The following is a 21,196-nucleotide window of genomic DNA, read 5'->3' as shown; positions in this document are numbered from 1 at the left end:
ACGTATCCACATTGTATTATAATCCATATTTTTATGCGGTCACGTGGTAAAGACTACCCAGCTTTCTCTGAACGGCAGCCACAGTAGACACAAGATGTTGTGATTGTAACATAGTAGGTCTGTCTCCGTACACTATTAGTATTAGCCCATATGAGTGTCAAATAACTTTTTACAGTACATGGCAAAAGGAGAGACGAATATTGTTTTTACAAATGTGGTCAATGCTTATATGAAACAGTTCACTTGTGAAGGTGGTGTGGAGAGAAGGTTAAGATAGATGAAAGTAGATTTAAGCTTAGGATTTAAAACCTGTTAAACCGTGGGTCATTTTTTTCCTGTGGGAATAATTAAAAAAAAAAAACGTAACACAAAATGATGGATTAGCCGATAGCAGAAGTTTCATTCATTTAAGTGATGATGAGAAAATAGCAAAAGTAAGACAAAATTCATGTTCATCGCTTCATAATGTGACCTTTATTTTTTGCACTTCTTTGTTTCGTTCAGTGAGTTTAACGGGACAGAAATAATAGTGTTGGATCTGTTAGCTAAGTGTTAGCTTAGCGCAGCAAAGTTTGTCTCATTGATCTGTTGTTTTATTAATTTTTTCATGACATATGCCGAACTCAGACTGTTAGCTTGTTTTATTTTTAATTTTTATTATTTTTTAAATTCAAGAATATTTATTTGTTTGTTTGTTTGTTTGTTTGTTTGTTTGTTTGTTTGTTAATAATTTTTTTTCCCCTGTTAGCTTGTTTTAGATCTTTGTCCATTTAAGTGTCTGTTGTTTGGACTGTGTTCTGTTGTCTGGCAGTCGCATAGCATTACTGGAATAACCCACATGGAACTGTGGCTGCCTCAAGTACCAGGGGCAACTGGACTTAAGAGGCTTTATTATTTATTTAGACAAAAGGGGTAGTAGAACTACGGAAGCCTGAAGTGTCAGAGGTGAGCTAATGCTAATGCTAGTTCACTGACTTGGTAAAATGGTAAACTCCATCAAGCATTGCGTCACAAAGTCATTTTGGATTAGCCGATAGCAGAAACTTTATTCATTTAAGTTATGATCAGAAAACAGCAAAAGTAAGACAAAGTTCATGTTCATCACTTCATAATGTGACCTTTATTTTAGTGGGGCAGAAATAATAGGCTACTTGTACTGTTGGATCTGTTTAGTGTTAGCTTTGTGCGGCAAAGTTTGTCTCATTGAGCTGTTGTTTGATTAATTTTTTCATGACATATGCTGGTCTCGGACTGTTAGCTTTTCTTACTTTTGTTTTTATTTTTCAAATTAAAAAAAAAAGTTTTATTATTTAAATTATTTAGTGTTTTTTAATTTTTTCTGTTTGCTTGTTTTAGATATTTATCCATTTAAGTGCCTGTTGTGTGGATTGTGTTCTGTTATCTGACAGTTGTGTAGCATTACTGGGATAACCCAGATGGAACTGTGGCTGCTTCAAGTACTAGAGACAGCTGGGCATAAGAGGCTTTATTATTTATTTAGACAAAAGGGGTAGGACTAAGGAAGCCTTAAGTGTCAGAGGTGAGCTAATGCTAATGCTAGCTCACTGACTTGGTAAAATGGTAAACTCCATGAAGTATAGTGTCACAAAGTCATTTTAGTAGAATTTATAAACCATAACTGTAGTTGAGTTGTCTGGAAAAAAATGTAGTTGATGAAATTTAATAAAACTCTTAATGTCTGACACATACCTGACCACCCACCTGTCAATCAAAGCCCAAGATGGCAGGCATCAGAAGAAAAACTTTAAAGACAGACTACATCACTTATTAGCGGGTCCAAATAAAAGACATAAGACCAGAATGATACCTGGGGAAACAATTATTGTTCCATATCTCCACATTGGTTTCATTTTTTGAGCCATGGCAGTATTTGTCCCTTGTTTTTACCTGATTTAAATGAATTTTGTTGCCAGATTTTGCATTGTGACAGAGACCAGCCACAAATAATATCCATTCTTTGCTGATTTATGCCATTTTAATACCAAAGCATTTAGAAAATATACATATTATGACAAATGGATCCAATATTTACCTCCACCAGGAGGTATTGTGATCACTTAGCTTTGTGTGTTTGTGTGCGTGTGTGTTTGCGTGTTTGTTTGTTAGTAAGATAACTCAAAAAGTTATGGACAGATTGTCACGAAATTTTCAGGAAATGTTGATACTGGCACAAGGAAGAAATGATTACATTTTGGTGGTGATCAGGGGTGGGGGTGGGGGGGCAGATCTGTCTTGGCAGAGGTCTGCGCTCTCCGAGTGCTTTTCTTGTTATTGTGTGACCTTAGGACAGAAGAAATGGTAGAAATCTGTAAATCATGTTCATTTCTCCCATTGGAATGAATGGACAGAATCTACCACCAGATGCACAATATGAGTAAAGATGTAATTTTTTTTGTCTGTGAAATTAGAATAAATTAAGAAATGAAGATGTAACAGACCAAAACAGCATGTCTGTTATTCAATCAGATCTTTTAATACTAATAATTGCTGAGAATTTTCACACCTTTAGAAATATTTAAAATTTTTTTCTATCACAACCTTTTTTGTGGAAACATCACAGCTTTGTTCTTGGAATACTATGCCTTTTATCTAAATATTACACCTTTAGTCTTGAAATATACAAATGTTTTGTGTCGTAAGACTGACTGGAGAACTGTTTCAAAATAACACATGTATGGAGGTTCTGGAGATCTCATTGGGAAACTTTTCAAGCTCCGGCCAAAATGTCGCTCCCAATTACAACAGCAGTTTGTTTAAGACAAATGTTGCATGAATCAGGTCACAACAACTCGCATGAAGTCAGAGAACATTCTTTTGTACATTAACAGAGAACAATAATCTGTTGGAGTTCAGTTCAGTTCAGTTGGTTACAGACAGTTTTCTTCACTAAAATATCACTCTATCATCCTCCTCGTCCTCCCTCTTCGTCTTCAACTTGTAGAGCTTCAAGGTACATCCTCCACCAGCTGTACTGATGTCTAATGCTGTCGACGTGGAGGATTATGGGATACCAAAATACCCCTTTGAAGTGGTATTGGGAAAAGAGTGCTTCAATTGTGGGTTAAGTGTGTTGGTATTTTTCAGGCATGGGACAAACTACCTGGCAGTATGTGAATGCACATGTAAGTGGCCAAGACCACAACTGTGTGTGTTTTTGTGGGACAGACTCAATTTCCCTTGGAGGCGCTGCATTTTTTTTTTTTTTTCTCTTTGCTCTTATGTCTAACAAGGATGTTAGACATAACCCATAGATTCCTTAAATTACACAGTAGGTCATATTGATTGTTAGTTGGATACTTTACATGAGGGATTTGTACCATTGTGTGTGTGTGTGTGTGTGTGTGTGTGTGTATGTGTTTTTTTTTTTAAATGTTTTGTACTGTTAGAAATAGTCAAGGCTAGATTGGAAAAACGCAGGAAAATCCTCTACTTCCACGCATCAATCAGGATTTGATGATGATTTCTGGGGTTATTTGCTTAATCTTGTTTCCAACTTTATATTTAATTATTTGCGTATTTGGTCATGGACGGGGACATTTAATGCTACAGTGAAAAACCTAACATCGTTGGCTTTAATCCTCTTCAACTGACTAAATTTACTCGCCTTTAAGTCATTATTAAAGTATTAAAGTTAAATATAATGGAGCCATTAAAGCCAAGAGTCATGTTAATACATTCTGGTCCTGGTCTTATATAAACAACACAAACGCTGGATTGACTCTTTTAGGAATCTTGCAGGAAATTGTTGTAACTGCCATTGGTACCAAACAGCATGTTGTATTTTTTTTTTTAAGTCATTAAGTTGACTCTAATGCCCTGTCCACAGTAGCATGGAAATTAATTCAAAAAGATACTTTATTCCTCTATTTGTTAAAAATATCTGCACACACAGCAGCACAAAAGTGATTATAAATTGGTACAAATGCTGGGATAAAATATTATGTGTTAATAATACTCGATGTAGCAGATGCAGAGGCTTTAATCCAGGGGTCTCAAACATGTGGCCTGTCAAAGGTTCCAGTCCGGCTCGTGGGATGAATTTGCAAAGTGCAAAAATTCCACAGTCAAGGCTGTTGAACTCATTTTAGTTCAGGTTCCACATACAGACCAATATGATCTTAAGTAAAATAATAGAATAACCTACAAAAAATAATGACTCCATATTTTCATCTCGGTTTGATGTAAAAAAAAAAAAAAAAAAAAAATAGTAATAATATTGCATTTTTCCTATAAATAATGACAACTTCAATTTTTTTTCTTTGTTTTAATGCAAAAAATAACATTAAATCATGAAAATATTTACATTTACAAACTATCCGGTAACAATAAAATGTGAATAACCTGAAGAAATATGAACAACCTGAAATGTCTAAAAAAAAAAAAAAAAAATTAAGCATAATTTTTACAATTTTCTGCCTGTTATTAAGTGTTTAGTATCTTTGTAGATCTGATCTGTAATGCAGATGTAGAAATGATAAGTTGAAGCATTGTATTGTTAAAATTGCACTTATTATCCTTAAGAAATGTAAGTTTTTTCAGGTTATTCACATCTTTTTTGTTTGGATAGTTTCTAAAAGTAAGTATTTTCATTATTCAATAGGGTTTTTTTTTTTTTTTTTTTTTGCACTAAAACAAAGAAAAATTTGGAGTTGTCATTATGTATAGGTTATTATGCTATTATTTTACTGGTCTGACCCAATTGAGATCAAATCAGGCTGAATGTGGCCTCTTAAAGAAAATGAGTCTGAGACCCCTGCATTATATTCAGTTATGAACTTAAGTTAAATTAAGTGTTGGTTGTGGAAGTGTTTTTTACTTTTTTTTTTTTTTTTTTTTAACATGATGTGGATTCTTCCAGAGGTATCCATACTGACCTCCATCTACTGCAGGTCATACACTGATTTATATACCTGGATTTGATGTTTCAGGTGCAGGTTTATTACACAAAGCAGTGACAGACATGAGCAAAATGGGGTGTGACGCCATCGTTTAACAGTCTCTCTGTTTTCCCTGAACACACAGATACACACAATCCAGAGTTTTAGGAAATGTTCACTTTAGAAAGTTTTTTAAAATCTGTTACGACCTGGACAAGAGACCCATGTGACAAAACATCCATATTATTGTAGACAGGGCATAAATCTTAACCCTTTATAGAGCACTCCTAAGAATACTCTGAAATTCAAAATTTCAATCTGAGTGCTTTATAGGAGGACATAAGACTTTATTACTTATATGAAAATTTTCAAAATGTTTTTTGTGCAGAAAATCAAGGTTATTAAAGTTATCATATTTGGTTCCTTACCTTTAACCCTGTAAAGCCTGAACCATTAAATCACTGACAGAAAATTCCAGTTCTTTGAAACTGGAGCCTTTATTGGTCCTTCTGAACAACCCAAAACCTTTTTTTTAAAATAGCAATTTCCATGTATGAGTTTCAGTTTTGTATCATATTTGGTGCATCGGGCCTCGATGCTCAAATATTATTATTTTTGAACAAAGAAAAACATAATTTAACGCAAACATGTCTAACAACTTGGTCATTCCTTTTCAAAATTGCCAAAGTTCTTCCTTCTTCCTCATTAATGACAGTCTTGTAGTGTCACTGGAAAGGCCTCTGGTGAATGAATTCCTCCCTCCTGGTGGATTATCTGTGTATTGCATGTATCTAATTGTATACATCAGGTTTTTCAAGAAAAAAAAATACATCACACTGATCATGTAGAGGGCCCGCCTTCACCTGTAAATAGCTGGGATAGGCTCCAAGGGACACCCATGGCCCTAGTGAGGATAAAGCGGGTTCAGAAAATGAATGAATGATCATGTAGAGGGCTTCAAAACTCTTGTATCAAATATGATACATTTGGTGTTATAGGGATGAGTACCAAAAAAATCCAAGAATTAGGCTATGTATAAAAAATACAAGAAAAACAAAGAAAACCATATATAATGTGAAACGTACAGGGGTTGGACAAAATAATGGAAACACCTTCACCTCAAGATGATAATGCCCCAATCCATACAGCTAGAATTGTTAAAGAATGGCATGAGGAACATTCTAATGAAGTTGAGCATCTCGTATGGCCGGCACAGTCCCCAGACCTCAACATTATTGAGCATTTATGGTCAGTTTTAGAGATTCAAGTAAGACGTCGATTTCCACCGCTATCGTCTCTAAAAGAGTTGGAGGGTATTCTAACTGAAGGATGGCTTAAAATTCCTTTGGAAACAATTCACAAGTTGTATGAATCAATACCTCGGAGAATTGAGGCTGTAATTGCCGCAAAAGGCAGACCTACACCATATTAAATTATATTTTGTTGATTTTTTAAGGTGTTTCCATTATTTTGTCCAACCCCTGTACATGTATTTTAGAACATTAGAACAACGTAAGTGCTGATCCAGACACCTGTTAACATATACATTATCACTTTGGCCAGATTTACAAAGTTTTACACCGGCACAAATCCTCTTTTTTGGCCCCTTAACCTTTTATAGGGCACTCAGAAATGCTAAGAAGTTCAACATTTCAACTTTAATGTGTTATTGGAAGACATAACAAGACTTTATATTGTGAAATTTTTCAATTTTTAAAAAATTATTATGTAGAAAATCAAGGTTAGTGAATTTACTATATTTGGTTCCTTACCCATGAGTTGCAAATCCAAGAGGTAAATATAAAACATACAAGAAAAACATGTATTTTAGAACATTAGAACATCACTTTTAGAACATTAGATCGACATAAGTGCAGATCCAGACGCTGTCTGTCCACATCCACGTTATCCCTTTGAACATCATTCCTTACATTAGTACCATTACTTCATGGTACCTAACAAAGCAGGTCCACTCACTGTTCATGCAGAGGTGGACCTTACAGACCCTGGAGACCACTTTGGACCTGAGATTGCTGACTCACTGTCCTCACTGGAACTGGTGCTGTCACTGTCTTGTAATGTGTGTGAAAATGAGCAAAAATAGTCACTTGCCTGACAAAAGGGTTAAGTTAAACTGCAATACCTCTTGCAGGATTAACCTCCTGAGACCCTGGAAAGTAAATTTTTTTTACATTATACAATTGCTCTGATTGGAAACAGCATAATGCAACAGTTTTTTCAGGTAAATCTTTATTTAATGGAATGTACAGCATTATTGTTTTCCTTCTTTCTTTTTGTTTTTTTAAGTAAACTGTGAGACTCTTGTTTCCTACAGAAGATAAAAATACATTGCTGGGTCTCAAGAGGTTTTAATCTAAAGTTACTACCAAATTTCTGATCATACCATACCAGGACAAGATTTTAGTAGCAAAACCTCTGCATGAACTGAACTAAATAAAGGTATGTTTTATTGCTTTCGAATTCAGCTTTTCATGAAATTTACAGCGTTCTGTAACTGACCTCGCCTGCTTTCATTTGGTGGAATTAACTCCCATATATACTTTATGCGTTTCAGCGTGTTGGTTGTTTAAAGTTATGAACATGTCACGCAAAGATGAAGATATTGTTCAACATCAGTAGTATTTATTTTTACATACTTTGAACGGACAGTTACATGATTGAGCCAAATTATCCGCAACCAATTGACATCATGCGTCTGTGTAATGTTTGAAGTGGGAGCTGCAGTGAACATAAAACGGTGGGTTTTCATTGGATCGCGCCGGTGTCTTTAATGGCATCATTATGATCTCAGAGGGTGCCTGCAGATTCTCAGTGGTGTGATGAAATTATACTGCCATGCTTGGCCGACGTTGAGTTTTAAGCCCAGCAGAAATGTGTTGGTCATCCCAAAAGGCTGGGTTGTACATTTTAATTAACAGACGTAACATACAGGGTGCATCTCAACTCTGTTTGTTCCACTTTTTTTTTCTTTTTTTTTTTTTAATCCAGGTTTAGTCTGTCACGTTTTGTCGAGAGCAGCCCCTTCTAAAGTAAAATAAATACCTGAGACATAATCATATGCTTTTTCTCCCTGCAGCCTAATCCTCCAGCCTCACCATGCTTTTACAGTAGGGTTTTATGTGCGGTCGTAACTTTCTCTGTGTACGTCTGCAAAGGCACAAGTCCCTGGAAAGCCATTGCAGTCTCTCCACATCATGCTGCTCCCTCTTCCTCCCAAGCATGACATGATAGACACATTAACACTCTTTCACACCCAATTGACCACAGCGACTGAGAGGAGGAAGGAAACCCACTGAATGTAGAGGAATGTGGCCGTTACAAGGAATTCGATTAAGCAGCTTATGTTAAAGATAACACTAGAGTCTGCGGCTAAGGAACCGCAAACATGAGTGCATGTTAACACACTGGCACTAGTCGCTTTTCCATCGACCCTCAAATTGCACGAATATAGCTTGTGCTTCAAGATTTGCTAAATGGAAAAATGACAGTTTCGCCAAAATTTGTCGTTTTTAGATCAAAAGTTTTTGCACCGGCAAGAGGTGCTTTTTTTGAGCGTAGTGAAATTGGTATGTCACTTCATTGACCCTCAAATTGCGTGAATATAACTTGCACATAAAAATTTGCCTAATGGAAAAACAACAATTTAGCCAAAATTTTTAGTTTTTTGATCAAAAGTTTTAGCGCTGGCAAGAGGCGTTTTTTTGGGGGGCATAGCGAAATTGGTATACGATGCAAAACTGCAATGAAAGACCTTTTTGTACAACTAGTCACGTGAATTAAAAAAAAAAAAACAATGCTAACAGACGTTACAACAAGCAAAGAAGAAGAGTTTTAAAAGAAACATGGTGCAGTATGTGTGGACACATCAGGAAAGTGAATCATTTTTTAATTTAGTACAGGATAGGGGGGTAATATATGATAATAATGAATATATCTGTAAATCACCATATTTACGTTCATCGTCATGTTTATGGAATGACTTCTCATGTCATCTCCTGATAATAAATAAACAAATCAATGCATTTGTGATTTAATGGAAAAACCGACATTACGCACTTCTGTTTTTTCGACATTTAATAAATATCGGTAAAGTTTTGCACAGATATCCAATGGAAAAGCCATTACTAATACTGTTGTTTTAATTGCCTCTCAGTTTCTCCTGTATAAAAAAAAGAAATGTAATGAACAATGACCTAAAATGTAGGTTGGTTTTACTTTCAGTTGTATCCTACCATCTATTTTTGTGATTCTTAGTAGAATAAGTATTGCAGCATTTTTATTCATTTATTTTTAATTAAATTTTTATTGACATTCAGTATCAGACATTCGCATCTGCTACATCATATGTACATATATCATACATCTGTCGTCCACTCTAAATGTCAAAATAATATTTTTGTTTTATGTCCAGACACTGAAAAGAAAGGCAGATAACCAAATAAAAGAGAAAGAGAGGGGAAAAAAACTATGTACAAGTAGGGAGTGATCTTTTCCATACAACACAATCACTGATTTGGGAAACAAAATCAGAGTATTTGCAGCATTTTAGCTTCTTTTCGTATTTTTTAAGCTAACTTATATTACTTTTTATGACTTATTTCACTTGACTATAGTCTAAAGCATCCCTTAAATACCAAGAACTATTTTTGTCACGACTTCTTAATGAATTTTCCTCCACATTTAACTTTTCATAAGTGATATATCATAATTTACTGTAACGTCGTCTGCTTTTACTGAAAATCAGGTATTGTCCGTGTACAGTAGATGGTGATAAAAGCTCAGAGTAAGTTCAAACATTATTATATTAGAACAGAGCAAATCATAAAAACAAGTATCTCCAACCACTACCATTGGGTAGACTACATGGATTTTAATGGTGCATCAGTGTTGCAGGAAATTACACATTTTAATGTTCACTACAGAGCAGCTGAATGTCCAAATGGGTCATATATGATACCATTGTGAAAATGAGAAATTACGTTTTACATGATTATTAAAATATATGGATAGGGTTAGTGGTTCAAAGGTTATTAAGCATTTTAGATCAGATTGCTTTTGGTCACCAGTGACTGTTTAGATCTTTGAGGGTTTTCTCTCAATAACCTAATTGTAGTGCATGAAGTATTACTTCAACATGCTCTCCTTATTAAGACAAAGCAACAAAAAACTCAAAATGCAAAGCAGCAACAGAAGTTACGATATAATAAAGCCAAACAAATGCAAAAGAAAAAGGACAAACAGATGTTAAATACAAAGTCAAAATAGCAGTTTATTAACTACAAAAAGAGGACAAAGACAGTGTCACATCACAAAATAAAAGCATTAAAAACTAAAGGGAATAAAAACAATAAAAGAACAATAGAAGTCAGTACGGAGCTTAAGAGATTCTCCCTTAACATCACTTAAATATGACAACAAAACACACAACTATTAATGTACTTAAAGAATATTAACATCATAAGTCATGTACAACAACTGCACCTCTAAGTATGAAGCCTTAAACATGTAAAAACCTTAAATACAGCACGTTTTTTCACATGGTCGTTCTATATATAAATATATACCCATCCACCTCTGCGCACGCCACAGAAATCTGCAGCTTATAACCGTTAAACAGGTTTTCATTGTGCTTCATCTCAGGCTTTTAACTATTATATTATGTGCGTCCTCATTTTGCAGTGTGTCTCCCTGACTGCTACTAATAATATTTCTCTGGTGTACATTACAGTTAATTGAAGTGCAGCAGCTGTCAGAATAATTACATGCTGATGTTTGCGACTTGGCAGGGAAGGATTACATTCAGCCACAAGCTCTGGAGAGTTTCCGTTTTTTCTTTTCGTTTTTTTTTTTTTTTTTTTCTGGCCTGTGAGCCAACATTATTTCAGCCAAATGCCAACAGAAAAACTGGCTCTGAGACAACAGACAGAGAGGGAGAGAGATGGATTCTGTTTGTCTAATTAGTTACACACTAAGAGACACTATGGAAATCTATGGTCATCACCACCAGAGTCTTTTACAAAGGAAAGAATATGTGAAATATGCCAACAATTCTGTGTTCAAGGTTAAAGTTTTAGAGGTAGAACACATCTTACATGAAACAAATTCTCGTTTTTGTGTTCTGTCGGTAAAAACTTCATCACTGATGCAAATACGGTCTCAAACTTTTCATCTGTTTTTAATGTGTTTGGTTTCTGTTTTTATCTGCTTTATGTAAAGTGTCTTTGAGTTCCATGAAAAGCACTATACAAATAAAATGTTTTATTATTATTATTATTATTATTATTATTATTAAACTCAGAAAATCAGTTTTAGCCCATAAAGACCCAAATATCCAAAACCATCTACTGATCTAAACTTTTTAATACCTGTCAATCCATTAATCCTATCAATCCATGTGAATAATTGGTGTAAAATACAATTATTCATCTTTTCATGATTATCAAATATGACCCATTTGGACGTTCAGAGGCTCCATAGTTACCGTGGAAACATTATCATCTTCTACAACATTGATTCAGCAGTAAAACCCATGGAGTTGGATCAATGACAGTGGATGGACACACTTGTTTTTATGTTCAGTTACAGACATGTTTGCGGAAAAAGTAAATTTTTCTTAAGTTCTTTTCTGTTTCTGATATAATAACCTTTAAATTTACTCTGAGTTTTCATGAACATCTACATGATCGGTAAATTAAATATAGGAAAATACATGATTTACACTGAAAAATGCAAAATACAGAGGATAATATTATCATAAATGATGATAAATCATCACTGTAATGATCTAATAAAACCCATAACCCGCAAAGTTTCAGGTTTCAGAACCCGCTGGAATTTTTCCAACTGCACAAAAAGTGAAAGAGTCAGCAATGACATGTCAGGTTTTAAAGAGTTAATGATAGATTTTACTCCAAAAGTCACATTTTCTTCAGTTTTGTCTGTTTCTGATATAATATCCCTCAACTTTAATCTGAGCTTTTATGAACATCTACATGTACAGTGAATTAAATCTAGGAAAATACATGGTTTACACTAAAAAATGCAAAATACAGAGGATAATGTTATCATAAATGGTGATAAATCACTTAAAAATGGTTAAATATAGGGAAAAAAATCATTTGGGAACTGCCACAAAAGTAGCACTGGGTCTTTATGGGTTAATGTTGAGGTCTAAATCCAACAGCGAGGATTAAATCCAGCCTGTTAAATGACTGCAACTTCTGCGTGCTTTTGTTGGCGACGGGCAGACCCACTCCGCAGGAATCCACTGGACGTCTGCCTCGTCTATCTTCTGGAGGTCAGCTTTCAGCTCCCTGAACGCCACGGCGATGTCTCCGTTCACCAGCACCTTGTCAAACAGGTGACCATACTGGTTTTCCATGGATTCTGCCAAGTCGAGCATGTCCTCAAAATCCTCCTCCTGCGAACAAAACACACCAGGTGAAAGTCGAGGAAATGCCTGGAATCAGAGGTGGAATGTAACAAGTCCTGTAATTTAGTGAAGTTTTCACACGTGTCTTAAGTATTTTGATTTTATGGTACTTTATACTTCTACTCCATTTCATTTCAGGGGCAATTGTTACACTTTTTACTCCTACATTCATTTGATACAGCTAGTTTTTACATAAAAACATGATATGCTAACATGAGAGTACTATACACAATAATCTAAACCAGTGTTTTTCAACCTTGGGGTCAAGATCCCACGTGGGGTTGCCTGGAATTCAAATGGGGTCGCCTGAAATTTCTAGTAATTGATTTAAAAAAAAATAATAATAAAAAAATACTATTAAAAATATATATATGGTGAGTTGAGAGAGACAATCACAATACATAAAAAACATGACAAACTCTGTAGCACTATGGTTCTGTTTATCGACCAAATGTTCATTGTGGTCGGTTTCAGATGCTGTAGCTCTTTCATAATTCATAGTTTGAGTTCTTGTTTGTTCAGTATTAATTGTCAGCCTTGTAAATCCAAGCTGGACTGACTGTACATATCCTGACCAAGGAAAGTAAAATTCTCACTTTGTGCAGTAATCTACACCTGGATTTTCTGTCTCCGTTCATAATAATATACATTATACAGACTAAATGTTGTCTAAAATTAATGTATATTAGCAACATAAAAATTTGTGATGTTAAAATGAGGCCACAAGCCAAAAAAAGTTGGGAACTACTGATCTAAACAGTGCATCTAAAATGAAACAATTTAGTCATCAGTAGTCACAAAAACAATAATTTCTTATGCTATAATAATATACAACACTTCAAAGTGCATCATGTAATTTTACATGATGAAAATCTTTACATTTACAAACTATCCCTTTTCAACAAATGTGAAAAACTTGAACTTCTATGAACAATTGCAGATTTATCCACCGACATCCTCTGTTTGAACAAGTAAAATGTGAAAAAAATGCAAGCGTTCCTACTGGGATTCAAACATCGTAGACCATAGCGTTCCCTACTGAGCTATCTGTCCACATGTACTTCGGGGCGTAAATTTATGCTTCCCAAGGCTGTCCTATCTCTTGTATTGTGTATTGGGGGGGGGGGTTCTACTGTGCACATGCCATTTATGTCGAGAGTCTGTATGTAAACCAAAAGTAATACTGGAGGCATGTAACTTATTACAATTCTGAGACAGTAATATTATAAGGTAAGGAATTACTTTTAAAACCCCTTTAGCCCTATCAGCCCGCCCGCGGGCCAAAAAAATTATATTAATATTCATCTGCTATAAAAATATAATAAATCAGGGCAATGGATGTTTTTTTTCAACTTTTGCTCAAAATTTAGACCCTAATGTTAATAAAAGTACATCAAAAGTGTATTTTAGTGCAAACTTTAATGTTCAAACATGATTTTTAATCTTTGTCGGGTGAAATATACGCTATTAAAAATCTCTGACACGAACAATTAATTTATGCATATCATCGTCAATCCAGCCGAAAAAAAACAGGCGAGGATAAAAAATTCTAATTTCTCTTTTAGTTTGTTACAGTTTACTCAGGCATAGTAATAGATACAATATTTTAGACAATGGGAATAGATTCTGTGAGGTCTCTAACTGTCTATAGACACCAAGAACATCCATATGAACCTTATTATTATACGTATTATAAGTAATTCTTCATTTACTTTGGGTATGTCTTTTGAGGCGTTTTCCCCTCAAAATATGGTCAGGGTAAAACAGGTTAAATAACAGTAACATGTAATCTGTAATGGATTACAGTTTGGAAGTAACTTGCACAACACTGGTTGCATATTGTTTCAGTATTGGAATGCCCAATACTGGAAACCAGTGTTCCCCAGTTCAGTGTCAGTGAAGTCTCTTCTGTGATCTGTTGTTCCTCCTCCACCTCTGTCATTAATAAAATGGTACATGTGGTATCCGTGTACTTTAGCCAAGATGCATACAGTGTAAATTCTTCATGGTGAGGAAATGACTCGGTGGCCACATGGAGACAAAAACACCCTGAGACAAGCTGTTTCTTGAACAACCTGAACATATTGTAACATAACAGGATGTGGGATGCATGGTCATGACCGATCAACAATACTGAGGCAGAACTCGTCATTACATGCTGAGAGTAAAGGACAGGAGAGCGTTTCACAGCAGCTGTAGTGGAAGCTGAAAGCATAGCCCTGTAGAAGGTCCATCCTGCTGCATCACAGGTGTTTGACCCCATGGGTTTAATAAGGGCCAAATGGGCAGCAGGGGTCAAACACTGAATGTCAAGACAGATGGGAAGAAATGTGACACAGCATCTTTTTTTTTTTTACTTAACCCATAAAGACCCAAACATCCACCGGCGACCAAAACCATCTATTGATCTAAACTGTTTAATACCTGTTGATCTGCTAATTCAGTTAAGGCATGTAAATAATTGGTGTAAAATTCATAAATGGTCAATAAATGGTCATAAATAACTTAAGAAAGGTTAAAAATAGGGGAAAAAAATCATTTGGGAGCTGCTACAAAAGTAGCACTGGGTCTTTATGGGTTAATGTAATAGAATTGTAATGCTTTACAAATCCAACATAGTCAGTGTTCACTCTCTTGATGATCTACTGGTTTTATAACCTCAGTGTTAAATATGAAAAAATACTGAACAGCAGCATATATATTAAAAAAATCATAGAAAACAGACTGATACGTTTTAACCCATAAAGACTGAAACAGCCACTGTCGACTAAAATCATCTACTGATTTAATACCTGTTGATCCACTAATCCTATGAATACATGTAAATAATTGGTGTAAAATGCCATTTATCATCTTTTCATGGTCATCAGATATGACCCATTTGGACGTTCAGAGGCTCCGTAGTTACCGTGGAAACACTGTCATCTTCTACAACATTGATTCACTAGTAAAACCCATGGAATTGGATCAATGGTAGTGGATAAAGACGCTTGTTTTATATTTAGTTATTGATATCTTTGCTAAAACAGTAACTTTTTCTTCAGTTTTGTCTGTTTCTGATACAATAACCCTCAACTTTAATCTGAGTTTTCATTAAATCTACATGATCAGTGAGTTAAAAGTAGGAAAATATCTGATTTTCACTGAGACGAATGTCAAATACAGAGGATAATATTTTAATAAATGGTGATAAATCACTTAGGAAAGGTGAAATATGGAGAAAAATTTATTTGAGAACTGCCATAAAAGAGGCAACTGGGTCTTTATGGGTTAAAACATATCAGACATACATGATTTTACCTAACCTATAAAGACCCAAACAGCAACTGACGACCAAAATAATCTGCTGATCTAAAATGTTTAATAACTTCTGAATCCCTAAAGCTATGACTACATGTAAATAATTAGTGTCAAATGCAGTTTGTCATCTTTTCATGGTCATCAGATATGACCCATTTGGACATTCAGAGGCTCTGTTGTTACCGTGGAAACACTGTCATCTTCTACAACATTGATTCACCAGTAAAACCCATGGAGTTGGATCAATGACAGTGAATGGAAACATTTGTTTTTATGTTCATTTATTAATATGTATGCTGAAAAAGTCACTTTTTCCTCAGTTTTGTCTGTTTCTGATATAATAACCCTCAACTTTAATCTGAGTTTTCATTAAATCTACATGATCAGTGAATTAAAAGTAGGAAAATACCTGATTTTCACTGAGACAAATGCCAAACACGGAGGATAATAGTATAATAAATGGTGAAAAATCACTTTAAAAAAGGGTCAATATAGAGAAAAATTAATTTGAGAACTGCCGCAAAAGTAGCTTTGGGTGTTTACGGGTTAAAACATATCAGACATACAGGGTGGGGAAGCAAAATTTACAATATTTTGAGGCAGGGATTGAAAGACAGTGTATGACCAATTAGTTTATTGAAAGTCATGAGAATTTATTTGCCAAAAGAAAACTTACATAATAGAAAATGTTTTTATTCTATGTGTCCTCCTCCTTTCTCAATAACTGCCTTCACACGCTTCCTGAAACTTGTGCCAGTGTTCCTCAAATATTCGGGTGACAACTTCTCCCATTCTTCTTTAATAGTATCTTCCAGACTTTGTCGTAATAGTTTTGCTCATAGTCATTCTCTTCTTTACATTATAAACAGTCTTTATGGACACTCCAACTATTTTTGAAATCTCCTTTGGTGTGACGAGTGCATTCAGCAAATCACACACTCTTTGACGTTTGCTTTCCTAATTACTCATATGGGCAAAAGTTTCTGAAAAGGTATGGATAATAGTGTTAGGTATGATTATGACATCAATATATGTTTGGTTTCAAAACCATTGACGTAGTGCCTGCTGAGAAAAAACAACTAAATGTTCATTGTAAATTTTGCTTCCCCACCCTGTACATGATTTTACTTAAACCATAAAGACTCAAACAGCAACTGACGACCAAAATAATCTACTGATCTAAACTGTTTAGTAACTTCTGAATCCCTAAAGCTATGAATACATGTAAATAATTAGTGTCAAATACAGTTTGTCATCTTTTCATGGTCATCAGCTATGACCCATTTGGATGTTCAGAGGCTTCGTAGTTACCGTGGAAACACCATCATCTTCTACAACATTGATTCACCAGTAAAACCCATGGAGTTGGATCAATGACAGTGAATGGAAACGCTTGTTTTTATGTTCAGTTATTATTATGTTTGCTGAAAATGCAACATTTTCTTCAGTTTTCTCTGTTTCTCATATAAAATCCCTCAACTTTAATTTGAGCTTTTATGAACATCTATGTGATCAGTGAATTAAAAAGAGGAAAATACATGGTTTTCCCAAAAAAAAAAAAAAAAAAAGCAAAATACAGAGGATAGTATTAGAATAAATGGTGATAAATCATTTAAGAAAGGTGAAATCTAGAGTAAAATTAATTTGAGACCTGCCGCAAAAGTAGCACTGGGTCTTTTATGGGTTAAAATATATCAGACATACATGGTTTTACTTAAAAAAAAAAAAGATCCTACATCGAAACATATAACCCCTCCCCTCATGTCCTTATTTATCTTTTTGCTGCTTACTCACCCAATATGTAATGCTTTAATTTTAGGACAAAATGTGAGCTCATCATGAATGGAGAAACCACCCAGTGAGCAGCCTTGTAACTCCATTTACAAGCCTCTTAAATCCACCGCACAGGGTCACCCATGTGTTCATCAGTGGGTGTGTGAGCTGTTTGACCTGACACCGCCCTGCATGTTACAAGACACGAACAAGCACCTGACCTCACACAGTGGGGGGAGTGTGTGTGTCATGTGTTGATGTTGTCTTACTGAAAAGATCCTGACTGGGTTCTTGTCCTCTTCGTCGCACATGAACTTGGCTCTGCGTCTGGTGAGGCGAAGCTCCTCGATGCGCGGCGGCGTCACAAACACCACGTACGGTCTGAATTCAGTTGTGTACACATGCTTTATTTTCTGTTGTGAAGGTAAGAAAAGACAAGTAAAAGTAAGACTATGAAGAAGCAAGAATTTATATTATAATATGTAGTGTAAATAGTGTTCAATGATTTTGACTCCACACACTGTAACTGAACGTGATCTTTTAACCCATAAAGACCCAAACATCCACTGGTGACCAAAATTAATCACTGATTTAAAATGTTAAATACCTGTTGATCCATTAGTTCTATCAATACATGTAAATAATTGGTATAAAATACAGTTTGTCATCTTTTCATATGACCCGTTTGGATGTTCAGAGGCTCCGTAGTTACCGTGGAAACACCATCATCTTCTACAACACTGATTCACCAGTAACACCCATGGAGTTTGATCAAATGCAGTGGATGAAAAAGCTTGGTTTATGTTCAGTTAATGATATATTTTACCAAAAATGTCACTTTTTCTTCAGTTTTCCCTGTTTATGATATAATAATGCTCAATATTAACCCTTTCATGCACACTGGTCACTACAGTGGACAGCTATTCTACAGCTGTTCTCTTGTATATTCATGGATTTTGTTCTTTTTGTTGTTGTTGTTTTTTTACACATATCTTTATAAAAGTTTTAAGACACTACATATCTTTTCTGGCATGAATTTGTAACATTATGTAAATCTCTCCTGAGCATAAAGCCTCAGAATCACAAGCCCTCCCCACAGTTTTCACACAATTTATCAGTAAATACATATTTCTGTGTGTCAAAAATTAAACATGTGGTATCCAGCTGAGTGGACATTTTGCAACTTCGTAAAAAAATAGGTTCATAAGATTTTTTGTTTTTCACTATTATTTTTTTTATGTATTTTTAAATTTTTTAAAATTATTATTATTATTTTTTTTTAATTATTATTATTTATTTTTCAGAAGAAAATTTTTAATCGCATTGTTTTTTTTTCATGCCTAAAGAGGAATAAAAACACTCAGGAAAAAATTTTGATTACGGTTCTCATAATTCGTGCATGAAAGGGTTAATCTGAGATATGGATATCTACATTATCAGTAAATTAAATATAGGGAAATAGGTGATTTTTTTGCTTAAAATGCAAAATACAGAGGATAATGTTACAATTAATGGTAATAAATCAGTTAAGAAAGGTTCAAAATAGAGAAAAAAATATTTTGGGAACTGCTACAGAAGTAGCACTGGGTCTTTATGGGTTAATATAATAGGATCTTAATGCTCTACAAATCTTACATAGTCAGTGTTCACTGTCTTGATGATCTGCTATTTTTATAACCTCAGTGTTTAATATGAAAACATACTCAACAGCAGTAAAAAAACAAAACAAAATCAGGTACTGATATAAAAATGTTAAATACTTGTTGACTCACTTGTTCTATTAATAAATCTGAATAAATGGTGTAAAATACAGTTTGTCATCTTTTCATGGTCATCAGATATGACCCATTTGGACGTTCAGAGGCTCCGTAGTTACCATGGAAACACTGTCATCTTCTACAACATTGATTCACCAGTAACACCCATAGAGTTGGATCAATGACAGCAGATGGAGACACTTGTATTTATGTTCAGTTTATGAAATATTTGTGAAAAAAGTCACCTTTTCTTTACTTTTCTCTATTTCTGATACCTCGACTTTAATCTAAGCTTTTATGAATATCTACGTGATCAGTGAATTAAATATAGGAAAATACCTGATGGTCACTGAAAAATTGCAATGTTAATGATATATTCTTCAGTTTTCCCTGTTTATGATATAATAACCCTAAACATTGATCTGAGATCTTATGGATATCTACATGATCAGTAAATTAGACATAGGGAAATAGGTGATTTTTATTTAAAATGCTAAATACAGAGGATAATATTACAATAAATGGTAATAAATCAGTTAAGAAAGGTTAAAAATAGAGGAAAAAAATCATTTGGGAACTGCTACAGAAGTAGGACTGGGTCTTTATGGGTTAAAGAAAAGTTCAACACCAACCTTACATACACATCAGTATCCCAGATATTATAAGGTTTGGATATCCTGTCGTTGTGTTTGGGCATTATATTCCAAAAGAGACACCATCCAGGTTTAGAGAAATGTGAATACTCTAGTAATGTGGATACTGTTACATGTTATCCATCTTATCCTGGCTTCTGACAGTTTTCGATTACTGCACAGACAATAAATGACATAACACAAATACAGAAGTGTCTCCCTACTGGAGTAAATGAGTCAGAAGTTGTTTTTTTTCTTTTAGTAATGAAAAAATTAACTATACTTGGCAGGATTGGATGGAAGAAACATCCAGATGTTGGCGGTAAAACAACAAACTGGACATCGGTTTTACAATATGATCAGTAACTATGTGGCTTAACATTCAAACCAGTCACTGAACTCCATCATGATGACCCTCTGTCATCAGTTACAGTCGTGTATCATCACCGTCCTTTGTCATAATGTGGCAACAGTGACAGAATAACAGCTGGAGAACATGTGTAAGTGTAGGTCTCATTTCCCCCTGCTGGCATTAGATGAACACTGGTAAGACAAATTCACAATGTGGTGTTGACCTTTAATAGTGTTAAGTTTATTATAAAGCAACATGGGCACAATTTCTACAGCCGCAATAAAATGTAAAGTTAGGCAGCAGCTTCAGAAACATCAGATTAACCCATAAAGACCCAAATATCCATCACAGACCAAAAACATCAACTGATCTAAACTGTTTAATACCTGTGATCCACTGATTCTATTAATACATGTAAATAATTGGTATAAAATACAGTTTTTCATCTTTTCATGGTCATCAGATATGGTAATAGAGACTTTTAAACTCTGACAGCAGCCATTTTAGTCATTTTATTGAGTTTTTTTTTATTTTTTTTTCTTTTATGTTAGGGTCAAAAGACACTAATGTCCTGTCAGAGAGCAAACTTTAACTGATTGCCATTCCAACATTTATTTCAGTATAAAGTAGCTCCCTGTTTTGGATAATCCCTTATGGTCCAACTAAAGCAAAAATGAATTTAATAGTAAAAATGTGGGTCATTTAGCAACACTAATCTGTCAGATTGTCTCTAAAATGTCCTGTCAGAGAGATTTCGAATACCATGTTTTGACCCGTTAGCAGAACCGATAGCATTTGTATTTATTGATTATTTCTTGTTGATTATTTAAATGCCTTTACTCGTAGTTGCTTTCAATGATCTTGTATTTGCACACAGATTTATTTATTTTTGTCACATTACACTTTGGATGTGGGCTGATGTCTGTGGTAAGCTGCAAATGAATTGTCCGTATGGGATAAATAAAGTTTTCTGAATCTGAGATATGACCCATGTGGCTCCATAGTTACTGTGGAAACACCACCATCTTCTA

General features: G+C 34.7%; 1 protein-coding gene across 1 annotated transcript in view; it reads right to left on the bottom strand.

Annotated features, from left to right (window-relative positions):
* Positions 1–12,005: 12,005 nt before the first annotated feature.
* LOC115437945 (MAGUK p55 subfamily member 7-like) overlaps positions 12,006–21,196 on the bottom strand; it is a 61,154-nt gene continuing 51,963 nt past the window's right edge. Inside the window, exons 18-19 of the mRNA XM_030161348.1 lie at positions 17,694–17,837; positions 12,006–12,339 (exon numbers count right to left, since the gene is read on the bottom strand). Coding sequence (XP_030017208.1) covers positions 12,109–12,339; positions 17,694–17,837 — 375 coding nt within the window. The 3' untranslated portion in view covers positions 12,006–12,108. The remainder of the gene's footprint in view (positions 12,340–17,693; positions 17,838–21,196) is intronic.

This window comes from Sphaeramia orbicularis, chromosome 17 (assembly GCF_902148855.1).
Source record: "Sphaeramia orbicularis chromosome 17, fSphaOr1.1, whole genome shotgun sequence".
Taxonomy (NCBI): domain Eukaryota; kingdom Metazoa; phylum Chordata; class Actinopteri; order Kurtiformes; family Apogonidae; genus Sphaeramia; species Sphaeramia orbicularis.
This window is presented reverse-complemented; position numbering and strand designations above follow the sequence as displayed.